The sequence below is a fragment of the Olea europaea genome, chromosome 10 (assembly GCF_002742605.1).
Source record: "Olea europaea var. sylvestris chromosome 10, O_europaea_v1, whole genome shotgun sequence".
NCBI classification, from domain to species: Eukaryota; Viridiplantae; Streptophyta; class Magnoliopsida; order Lamiales; family Oleaceae; genus Olea; species Olea europaea.
Window position 1 is genome coordinate 30784935 of NC_036246.1, and position 12214 is coordinate 30797148.

At 31.0% G+C, this 12214-nt stretch overlaps 3 protein-coding genes across 3 annotated transcripts; all 3 read left to right on the forward strand.

Annotated features, from left to right (window-relative positions):
• Positions 1 to 3491: 3491 nt before the first annotated feature.
• On the forward strand, positions 3492 to 5083 carry LOC111400527. The gene is made up of 3 exons (XM_023027934.1): positions 3492 to 4596; positions 4689 to 4821; positions 4912 to 5083. The coding sequence occupies exons 1-3, from the start codon at positions 3492 to 3494 to the stop codon at positions 5081 to 5083; spliced, it is 1410 nt and encodes a 469-aa protein (XP_022883702.1).
• Positions 5084 to 5092: 9 nt separating this feature from the next.
• LOC111400528 lies at positions 5093 to 6888 on the forward strand. Its single transcript, XM_023027936.1, has 3 exons — positions 5093 to 5702; positions 5828 to 6307; positions 6437 to 6888. The coding sequence occupies exons 1-3, from the start codon at positions 5093 to 5095 to the stop codon at positions 6886 to 6888; spliced, it is 1542 nt and encodes a 513-aa protein (XP_022883704.1).
• A 47-nt stretch (positions 6889 to 6935) lies between these two features.
• On the forward strand, positions 6936 to 9744 carry LOC111400529. The gene is made up of 3 exons (XM_023027937.1): positions 6936 to 7668; positions 9247 to 9429; positions 9641 to 9744. Exons 1-3 carry the CDS (start codon positions 6936 to 6938, stop codon positions 9742 to 9744), a joined length of 1020 nt encoding a protein of 339 aa, XP_022883705.1.
• Positions 9745 to 12214: the final 2470 nt, after the last annotated feature.

A 12214-nucleotide genomic window follows, 5' to 3' on the forward strand; every position in this document is an offset into this window, starting at 1 on the left:
ATTTTTTCTCCTTTATCTATGATTATGTATTCATGAGAAAACTGAGATATTTGATCAATTGAAAATTAAAGATCTACCAAGAAATGGGACCATCGGAACTGAGTTTGACTTGTAGACAATCGGGGCGATGAAACCTTATATTCCTAAAACGATTAGTGAATTTCTCGAAGAAGTTTCGTTGATTAGTAACTCATCTGAGGGGAGGTGGAGGTGGAGATGGCGGTGACGGTAATGGATTTTGGGTTTGGGGTGGGGGTGGGGGTGGGAGGAAGCAGACGACGACTGGCTTCTTTTTTTTTGCTATTTTTTTTTCTAATTTAATTTCTCACTTATTTTAATGTAATAAATGGAAGTTACTATTTTACCTTTTCAAAAATATTAAAATTATGGTCAAAATCAAAATTATTAGTCAACTAACAGACATTTGGATGAAAATCGTCCAAAAGGGCCTCCGTCGCAACGTTTCGAAAGATTTGGGGTGATGGTTGCAACAAATTAAAGATTTGGGAAAAGTCTGATAATGTTTTAAAAGTTAAGGGCCTCTACTGCAATTTTCCCTAAATTTTGAAAAAGTTCATGAGATATACGGTTGAAAATTAATTGGAGATTTCATAAATTAATGTGTGGTTAAAATTACGGATTGATTTTAACTTAAATTAAAATTCGAATTTTAAATCTTACCAAATTTGGCTATATGTGTGGAAAGTTTTGTTGTACCACATTAGATACTATCATGCACAAGATTTTAATTTCTTTTTCTTTGGTATTAATGTTAAATTTAAAGCGCCTTACCAGATATGTATTGCTTTTTTCATTATTAGATGACAAAAAATATATGACACTAAATATAGGAACCAACCTCAAATTTATTGAAAAAAAATACGTGATTTATTATTTGTTTGACATTAAATATAAGTTGTTCATTATGATTTTATTTGAAATAAGCTTCAATTTACATACTTTATTTTCTTAGTTAATTTAAGTGGGCTGAGGTAATGCAACTTAATAATATAATCCTTACCCTTTTGTAAAAGGGTTAAACCCTAACCTTAAGGGTCCCCCACCACCCCTACCCTGGAGTATCGTGAGGGAGGTAAATCCTTACCCTTTTGTCCTTTTATGAATGATTGACATTATCTTTCTAGTAAACAACTTTAATCTTTACTCTCTTAAAAGAGAGGCTTTCTTTACTATTCATTCATGTCACACTGGTTTTCACACTTGCTCGATTTACATATCTGGTTTTGCTACAGTTGGTTGGTCCCCAAAATGAGCCACGTTTTCTTTTTGAGACCGCATAGTCTGCATCTTCTTGCTTTTGTATTATCTCACATCCACCTCCTCTCGTGAGGAATAATTAATGTAGTTGATTTTTTTGACTTATTGAAGTGTAGTTGATTTTGTTGACTTCTTGAAATCGGAAAACGTGCATTCCCGAGGTATATAGCAAAGTTATTAGATGATTTTCCTTTTTCCCACATAATTGAGATTTCAAAAGTAACATTATACCCTCTATTTAATAAACAATTTGGCACAATTACCCTTCACTTTCTAACTACAGACTAATTTATATACCTATATTAATGTTAAGGGTGATATGGGAATTAAAAAATATAGTTGTCCAAACATTAATGAATGGGACCCACATTTGAAGTAAAATGTCGTGTGCTGTTTATTTTTTTTTCTTACCACATAAATTTCGCACAATACTTTTCTATCAATTCAATCCTTTTCTTTCTAAATTCTAGCCATTGTTTTGCAGAACGAATTCTCCTCAAAATCTTGTTTTCTCTGAAAAAAATGTCGTCCTTCTACCATTATTCGCTTTTGCCTTTAGCCTAATTCGTATTTTCTCGTCATCAATAGTGGAGAAGAAAATTCTGGAAGTTGCAACAATTATTTTGGGTATGTTCTTCTTATAATTTTTCTTTTTTGTGTATTTCTTTTTTTATTTTCTTACTATTTATTTAAGGTACGTAGTTTTCCTTTGTTTGTAGATGAAAATCTAGCTGGGTTCGTCTTCCTTTAGCTCCATATAAGGTATGTTCTCGTTTCTGTACATGCATGAAAATATATCTACGTTTACATATTCATGGTTCATGAGGTTGAAGGTCATGAATTTTCGCCGTTTCGAAGCTGGTGAGGAATCAACTATCATCATTCATAGCCAACTTCAACAATTTCGAATCACTATTTCACTCCATTTTTCATTCAGGACCCACTGATGATTCACCCAGACGAATCCTCCTAGCACGGGACGCAAAAAAAAAATGTTAATAGAGGGTGAAAATTATATAGATGTGTACATACACATTTACATACATACATGTTTACGTGTGTGAGGAGAGGGGATTACTTTTCTTCGTATAGAATATATTTTATTTAATTAGTATATAATAATAAAATAGTATCTGCCTTTACTATAAGAGAGGAGATTGTCCAAGTTATTGTTTATGTTTGGCACAATTTCACACGTAACCAGTTTTTTCCTTTAGTATGTAGACTAGAGATATTTTTTTCTTATTCTTATCTAATATGAAAATTATTTAAGTTGAAAACGCCTAACTTTGTATGAACTTTAAAAATTCTTTAAAATATATGTGTTGGGGACATGTAGATTTATATTAACTTTAAAGATGAATAAAATTTGAATTGAAGGCGCCGTGTAGTATTTAGTGCCATGCCTTGATTTTTTATAAATTGATAGATGACCGTGGTAGATAGAAGTCTTGTCTAAGTTAAATAGTTATAATGGAAGTGTATTTATAGGGAAATTTATTCTGTAGGTTGCTTTGAATTAGAATTTCGAATGTTCCAAGAGAGAAGCTAGAGTACCATACTTTTTCATTGAAAAAGATACTTTGTTAGAGCTTATTAAGGCAGAAATTCATAGATGGAAATCTTTTATTACTTGCTGCCTGAATTCTTTGTGCATTTTCAGTCGTCCACTTATGAATTTATTAAGTTTATGATTGTTGATAAATTACTTACATTATAACTTTAGAAATAGATTGCATATGTAGGTTGATTGGGTGGAAGCAAAACCACTAAATTTATAGATGAAAAATATTTTCTTTTTAGAAGTCTTTATTTTCTTACTCTACGGTAGTAGTATAGCAAAAACTTTTACAACATTACAATAGTATTTATGTTTTTTTTTTTTAAAAACTATTAATTTTACAAGAATTATATAAAAATGTTAATCTTTTATTCCTGCTTTTACATCATATAAGTCTTATTAAAATTTTATTTCATCAACAGTTCAGTCAACAATGTTTATATTTATTGCTATTGCTTTGAAGTAAACAATTTTTTTATTAAACTTCAGCTTTATGCATGTTTTTAATGTTGTGAGAGTCTGGTTCACTTGTGTCTATCGAATATTTTTTCTATTGTGGAAACTTAGTAGTATTATTAATTTTTTAATTATTTCATTCACTAAAATGAAAATTCTTTGCTTTCGTTAAACTAGAGATGAAGATCTTTTCTCCATGGATTCTTCGAACATTGATAGTACTTCTCAAAATGCAACTGAATCGTATACTGCTTTTATTCGCCAACAACAAAACCAAAGACAGGCGAATAGGAGGAATCGAATTCAAAGTCCACGCGTTGATCGTCGTAAAAGAATAAATAATTCCACGTTGCATCCTAATTTTCAGGCTTCTACTTCAAATCAAGCACGTACTAATATTGTTCATTCTAAAGTACGAGGGATTTCTAACCTATTAAACATACCTACTAATGCATATGTATTACCGACATGGAACTATTGTGAACATTGTGGTGCGCGAAAATTTTATAGAAAAACTAAAGGATTCTGTTGCTCTGATGGAAAAGTTAAACTTTATATGCCTGATTCACCAACTGAATTGTATAATTTATTTACTTCTAAAGAACCTGAATGCATGGAGTTTAAGAAAATTTCACGTGGATATAATAACCATTTTGCATTCACTTCATTTGGTGTAAAGTGCGATACAGACCTTTTTAGAGCATATAAAGGTATTTACACATTCAGAATCCAGGGACAAGTATATCATTATGTAAATCAACTTCTGCCGAAAAATAATCAGCCTTCTTATATGCAATTATATTTTTATGATACGAATAACGAAGTTGAAAATCGTATGAAAATTTCAGAAAATTTTGTTGAATCTACTTTGATCATTTTGATTGAAATCTTGAAAGTAAATCCGTATAGTAGATTCTTTAGGTCTTTAAGTAATATGACCAATTTGCACGATAATCGAATACAAATAAGATGCGATCCTGGACTTGATCAAAGAGTCTTCAATACTCGTTCAGCATCTCAAGTAGCCGCTGTATGGGTTGAGGATGATGACAATGCAAATATTCGTGTTCGTGATATTACTATATATGGTCATTCTGGTGATTCACATAAGGTTCACCATTATTATAGTTGTTATGATCCTTTGCAATACCCTTTACTTTTCCCATTTGGAGAACCTGGTTGGCATGAAGGTATTCAGAGATACAAAAAAACATATTTTGAAACTCAGAATTTACCCGATTGCGTAGCTTTTCCTAGCACAGTAAATTTGGAAACTAAAATCATTGCAAAAGAGGCACAAGGTTTGCTATTAAACTTTTTTATATGTTTACTAATTCATATAAATTAAATGCTCCAAATGGGTGTAAGATGCATTTTTTTTATCCTTATGCAGTATTCAATGGAATGAGGAAACGATCACAGGTTTCTTGCCGCGAGTACTATTCTTACAAGTTACAAATTAGGCCTTCTAGTAAGTCTGTGTTGCTTCATACTGGTAGACTTTTTCAACAATATATTGTAGATATGTATGTTAAAATTGAAACTGCCAGATTAGACTATTTTCGTAGCAATCAGAAACAAATTTGTGCTGAACTTTATTAAGGTATTGTGGATAGTGTTCAAAATGGGGAAACAAGAGGGTCAAAAATTGGAAAGAAGATTGTTCTACCACAAACTTTCACATGTGGGCCTAGAGATATGCTTAAAAGATATTTAGATGCAATGGCTGTCGTCCAACGTCATGGAAAACCAGATATATTTCTAATTATAACATGGAATCCAAATTAGCCAGAAATTATGCAAGAACTCAAACACAATGACGAAGTTCAAAATCGACCAGATTTAATTGCACGTATATTTAGAGCAAAATTGGAAGAGTTAAAGAACGATTTATACAAAGAAAATATTTTTGGTTCAGTTGTTGCTCATATATACATGATTGAATTTCAAAAAAGAGGGCTCCCTCATGCCCATTTATTGTTGATTTTCAATTCTGCCCAAAAAATTTGTTGTGCTGAACAAGTTGATATGATAGTGTCATGTGAAATTCCCGATAAGAATAAACACTTGCATCTTCATTCTGTAATTGCAAAACACAATATGCATGGCCCTTGTGAAAACCTTAATCCAAAAAATGTATGTATGTTGACAAGTAGTGGTTGTAAAAATAAATATCCTAAGGATTATTGTAACAGTACTATATTTGGTGATAATTCATATCCCTTGTATAGACGTCATGAAAATGGTATTTCTATTAAAGTAAGAGGCCAAATGTTAGATAATCGGTGGGTTGTACCAGATAATCCTTATTTAAGTGCAAAATTTGACTGTCATATTAACGTTGAAGTATGTTCTTCTATTAAAGCAGTAAAATATTTGTACAAATATGTGTATAAAGGACATGATCGTATTAATTGTTTCGTAAGCAGAAATGAAGCAGATAAGGAAATTGATGAAATTTTTGCTTATCAATCAGTTTGATGGATATCTCCACCTGAAGCTATGTGGAGAATTTTTTTTTTAATTTGTTAGAAATTTATCCTACTGCTTACGCTTTACAACTTCATATTAAAGATCATCAGCACGTAACTTATAATAGTAAAGATGATTTATCTGTTATTATTGGAAATGAGTATACGAGAAGAACAATGCTAACTGAATTTTTTCGGATGAATGAAGTAAATGAATTTTCTCGAACGCTATTGTATCGAGATTTTCCAACACATTTTGTGTGGAATGCAACTCGAAAAACTTGGACTCCCAGAAAACAACACATTGTTATAGGGAGAATCGTGACAGTTAATCCATCCGAAGGAGAACGATATTTCCTTCGTGTTCTTCTGAATCATATTAAAGGTCCAACATCATATGACAGTTTTAAAACTTTAAATGGAGTAACAGTCAATACATATCGAGAAGCAGCACTTTTACATGGTTTGTTAAAAGGAGACAACCATTGTGAAGAATGTCTATCTGAAGCCATTATTTACAAAATGCCCAGTTCTTTAAGACGTCTTTTTGCTACACTTCTTACACTTTGCAACCCTAATCATCCAAAGTTATTGTGGGACAGATATAAAGCCTATATGATTGATGATTATGTACATCGAAACATATGTGTTAAAGATGCTTAAATACAAGCTTTGGAAGACATCAATTCTATATTAGAATCGTCAGGAAAAAATGTAAATGATTATGGAATAGTTTCATTCTTTGTAAATATAGATGACACTCAAAGATTGGCAAGAATGATTGCAGAGGAAACAATGAATTTTAATATTCAACAAGACTTTAATTGTGTAGAGAAATTCAATAAAGAACAACGATTTGCATATGATAAAGTTATGGAAAAAGTAAAAAATGACTCAAGTGGTACTTTCTTCATTGATGGTCTAGGGGGAACGGGGAAGACTTTTTTATACAAAGCACTTCTAACTGCTGTAAGAGGTCAACATTTCATTGCTTTGGCAACAGCGTCCTCTGGAGTCGCTGCGTCTCTGTTACCTGGAGGTCGCACAGCTCATTCAAGATTTAAAATTCCTTTAGAAACAATTGGTGAAGTGAATTGTTTTGTAGCAAGCAATCAGCTTTAGGAATAATGTTGAAAATGTCTAGGTTAATAATTTGAGATGAAGCGCCTATGGTAAATCGTTGCGCTATTGAAGCTGTAGACAGAATGCTTAGAGATATTACTGATTGTAACTTGCCTTTCAGTGGGAAAGTGATAGTTTTTGGAGGAGATTTTCGACAAGTTCTTCCAGTGGTACCGAGAGGGAAAAAAGATGATGTAATGAAAGCTAGCTTGGTCTTTTCAGACCTATGGCCTTCCTATTTATGTTTACCATTGGTTGAGAATATGAGGGCAAAATTAGATCCTATGTTCTGCACTTACTTACTTAGAATTGGAAATGGAACAGAAGAAGAACATACTTGTAAGTGCATTATGCTTCCGAATAGTATAATTCTATCATTTGAAGATGAAATCACATCTTTAAAAATTTTGATACATCATGTTTTTCCAAATATACAGGCATATGTTGACAATTTACATAATATGATAAATAGAGTTATTCTTACACCTACTAATGAATGTGTTGATTATATTAACAAGATTTTACTCGAACAAACTCCTGGTGATTTTTCCACATACTATAGTTTTGATGAAGCAATTGACAAATCGGAACAAAGCTTGCACGAAGATTTCTTGAATACTTTGACACCAAATGGTATTCCACCACATGAATTGAAACTTAAGGTAAATTGTCCTGTAATGTTATTACGGAATATTAATCCTTCCGAAGGATTATGCAATGGAACACGCCTTACTTGTCGAAAATTTGAGAAAAACATAATTCTTGCTGAAATTACAACTGGTGAGTATTGTGGGAAATATGTTTTCTTACCAAGGATCCCTTTTATACCTCTTCAAAGTGATCGAAACTCAATTCAATTTAAGAGAACTCAATTTCCAATTAGACCGTGTTTTGCAATGACAATAAATAAAGCACAAGGTCTAACACTTGATTTTGTCGGTCTATATCTTCCAGAACCAGTTTTCTGCCATGGCCAGCTATATGTAGCATTATCAAGAGCAACAACGAGCACATCTCTAAAAGTTTTTTTGAAACCATCAAGCATGGACAACTCACATAAAACATGTACTAAAAATGTTGTGTACAAGGAAATTCTTTCGTTTATACATTCATATACCTAAAATGTTTGAACAGGTATATTTTTTATCTTCGAGAAATTTTTATAATATGTTCTCGTACAATAGTTTCCTCAATTTTAAATACATGAAAAATTATGTCGTTACTATTTTTTTCATTCTTTGCATTTGCTATAAAAAAAATTCACAGGTTTCATTATCGGGAATGAAAAGTTCTTTTTAATTCTTTGCTACATGTGTACAATGAAATCACTAATGACAGCTTCAATTACAACCTGCATTTGCAAAAGGTATGATTCAAATTTTTTAGTGTTAGTTTAATAGTTTGCCAGATCGATAACTAATTTACTTTAGTAAAATTTCAAAATAAAAAGTAATTTCTCTATTTTTAGAATATATTTACCCTTAAGAGTTTCACATTGTCACATAAATATTCTTCCATCAGTTAAAATGTGCTCTTATGCCAATTATTACAATGTTCAACTTTGTCAAAAAAAATAAAATTAGTATAATTATGGATTTTATGGAAACTCAATTTCATATTCCCTTATTATCAACTTCAAGTTGTTTCCCCTCATATATTTTACAGTCTTTCACATTTAAGATATATGTAATTAACACTATTTCTACTACCTCTTAAAAGAGGGGGTTTATATTACTGTTCATTTATATCACAACCGTTTACACCCACTGTTCCACAACCATTTTTTGTACAGTTCACATTTTTTTTTGAATAAATGAAACAGAATCTCCTTTCTTAACCCTAAACAAAACTCTAGCTTGCTTTCTCAAAACTCTTGCCCTTCTTCTCAAACTTTCAGATTTTGCAACCCCATGGCTAAAGGAGAGATCCATTTGAAGTACACTTGAAATACACTGTCTATGTTCCTGGCAATGGAAGGAGGCTTTTTCTATTATTCAACTTTTGTTTACGGTAAGGGCCTAGCTCTCTTCTTCTTCTTCTTTTTTTCTTTTCGAGTTAGCGGAGGAAGCTGATAATGAAGAGTATAGGACGACGATGGTCATTGTAGTAAATGGCAGAAGAGTCGAAGGCTGTCAAACTTATTTGATAAAGAAGCACATATTAATAACGAAAAAGAAGAGGAAGAACGTTGTAGCCAATAATTTTCTTTTTTAGTTTAGTTTTCGGAAACCTTTTGAGTTGTTGATGAGGATTTAATTCAATTATGTTGATTTGTTATGGTGTTCTAAATCTTGATTGATTCAACTAGATTTCTAATCCTTTTGATTTTCTTTTAATAATCTAATTGATGTCAATTAGTTTGTGAGATAGATTTGTTAAAAATTAGTTTCTCTATGAATATTATAAGTTCCCTAAATTTAAGTCTTAAATATAATTTGTCTGCCCTTTGTGCATCATACATTCTGATTCTTGGACAGTTTTATGCTACTGTAATTCTATCAATGGGGAGACTAATGCTTGATTTTCCTTTTGAAGCTCATGGTTTATTGAAATCATTTTGCTGCTTCTGCTTCTTGCTGGTTCCACTTGTACACTAACGGAATTGCACTTTAATTGCTTACAAATGATGTGTAAAATACGATTTATGGCTTTGTCATCAGCTTTTTATAATCTGATTTTTTGCTTTTATAATGAATTAGGCTAATACACTACTTTATGCAAGCTACTTAAAGCATTAGCTTAATTTCTCTAGGTGTGGTTGCAGGATTAAATGCTCAACATGGTGTTAATTTAAGCACACCTACGTCTTTTAGCAATCCTGTTGCTAGAGGTAATAATAGTATGGGCATGGGCTAGTTGTTCGCTCTAGCAGACCTTTCGCAATGGTTGATGAAATTACAAAAGGATCTTTAGCAGCAGCAGATGGCTTACAGCTTGGAAATCAAATTGTAAAATTTTGGAATATGAAAATAGGTGAGAACTTGGTACAGAAGCTTACTACTGAAGCTCAGATAAATCAGAGCCATGCAATGCTTGTGGTAGTTATGGGGCAAGGTGTTTTCATAAATTTGACCATAAAATCCAACTCTTGGCAATGTCATGACCTACTTGGTACATTACATTCTAATCATATTTTATATTTTTCCCTTTTGTTTAAACTATGTTTCAATTGGTCAATAAATCTCATTTATGCAAGTGAATCATGAAATGTTCAATTTCAACAAATCATCTTGAACTAAAAATATGCTAATGTTATATATTTGAATTCTGTTGATTTTATACAATAAGATCAATAATACATAAGTTTCTTTTAATTTCGATAGTCCAATAATATTCCTTGTTCTAATTAAGTTTTACATAGAGATGGTTTGATGCTCTTTTAGAATTGAATGAACATTTTATGCTTTCCCTTTACTTTGTGCAACGTTAGGGAATATTTGAGTGAATTTAACATTATTCTTCTTGATAGAATTTACAAAACTAGTGTGTGTGCATTAACGCTTTCCTATTTAATCATCTAACTTTGTTCGGTGAACAAAAAAATTTGTGAGCAACTATTTTTATTATATATACATTACATATTTCTTTATCAATGCATGAATTGATTTTATGGGAAACTTAATAAAAAAATTTTTACTAATTTTATTATTAATCTAAATTCTAACCAACAATGTTATTTTTTCAGAGTAGGATTACAGTCATCCTATATCTAAAGACGATTAATCTTACATGGTCGAAAATATATTCACTTTCAATGCTGATAAATATGCAAAGATGGAATTTGGATTGAATTATATGATGATATGTTTCCTTGCATTATGCTATGTTGTTATGTTTCTTAGTATATGATATTTTCAATTTTTATTAATCGAATGATGAACATATGAAAAGATAAATTTTCAAGATGCTTATTCTTTACATTCCTACTCTTTTAAAAAATGGGATCTTATGTCTACTGTTCATCTAGGAAGCATTTTAAGTGTTTTCCATCGTATCTCTAAATCCATCTGGCAAAGTAATTCTTATACTAAGGGTCTAATAATTTTTTTTATACGATATATATTCTTCTCTAGCCAAAGACAATCTGTTACCGAAAACTTTAATTCATAATTCCATCTTAAAAAAAAAACATTAGCTAGCCCTAATTTCTCTTCTTCGTCTGAATTGTTGAAATTAATTCGAAATAATCTATAGGAATTGAAACATTTGTAAGTATAATTCGTGTACGGCATTTCTCTTTGAAATGTTATGTAATTTCAATTTATTATTTGTAGAATATTAGACACAGTATTAGTGAAATTTAGTGATCGCTGGTTCAGTATGTGTGAAGATCAATTTGGCTAATTTTCGCCTTGCCTTGTCACTATTATATCTAATTCAACATTGACATTTTTTTACCTTTCTAGGTTTCTTCAGGTTAGAAATGACTTATATTCTTTGACAAATAAGAAGTTGATTATTGCAATAGATATTAAACCATACATATAAATTTTCTAAATATCTTCTAACTCTTTTCTATAATAGTTTGGACTGCTTTACGTTTCATATAATCTTCATGTCATGCTTGATGTTGTCGCAAACAAGGGATAAGATCTGCTATCTTCATTCGTTCATGTCTTCAGTTAATATAACTTTAGATAAGAAATTCAGTCAATTATATCAAATATGTACTTTTTGACTTTTTGCATCCTTTTGTCTATGTTATTTCAACTCTGGTCCTTCCTAAATGAATGCATTATGGCAATTAATGCATGAATGTTGGACGTCCTATATCTAATCTATTTATCGTCTTTTTTGTGGTAAGGTAAACCGACAATGAGAAGTTAGCTGATGATGAAGAGGAAACTAAGAGGAAGTACATCCATGGTGATGTATTCAAGTACCTGAAATACAAATTTTTGTTTATAATAAACGATGGTTCAACCTTAGTATCCTTTATTATATTTTCCAACGTCCTGGATTCGAAGTTTTCTATTTACTCTTTCACTTAATTAAAAACTAATATTTTTCATACAATTCATACATTTTTCGACCATAAATTGAATTTTCTTCTTACTAATGTAATAAGTGAACACAATAGTTTTTCAAAATACATAAATCCAACAGAAAATAAAGAAAAAAAGACAAACAACAACGATAGTAACATTTAACCTGATAACACCTATGATAATATAAGTTAAGCTCCCCACAAGTTCGTGAATAGATAAAATTACTTAATAAATAAAGTTACTTACTAAATGTATTATCCATGAAACACTCGTATTTGAAACATATGGATTAACAATCCTTCTTCCAATTTGTAAATCTAACATAATGTATTAAATTT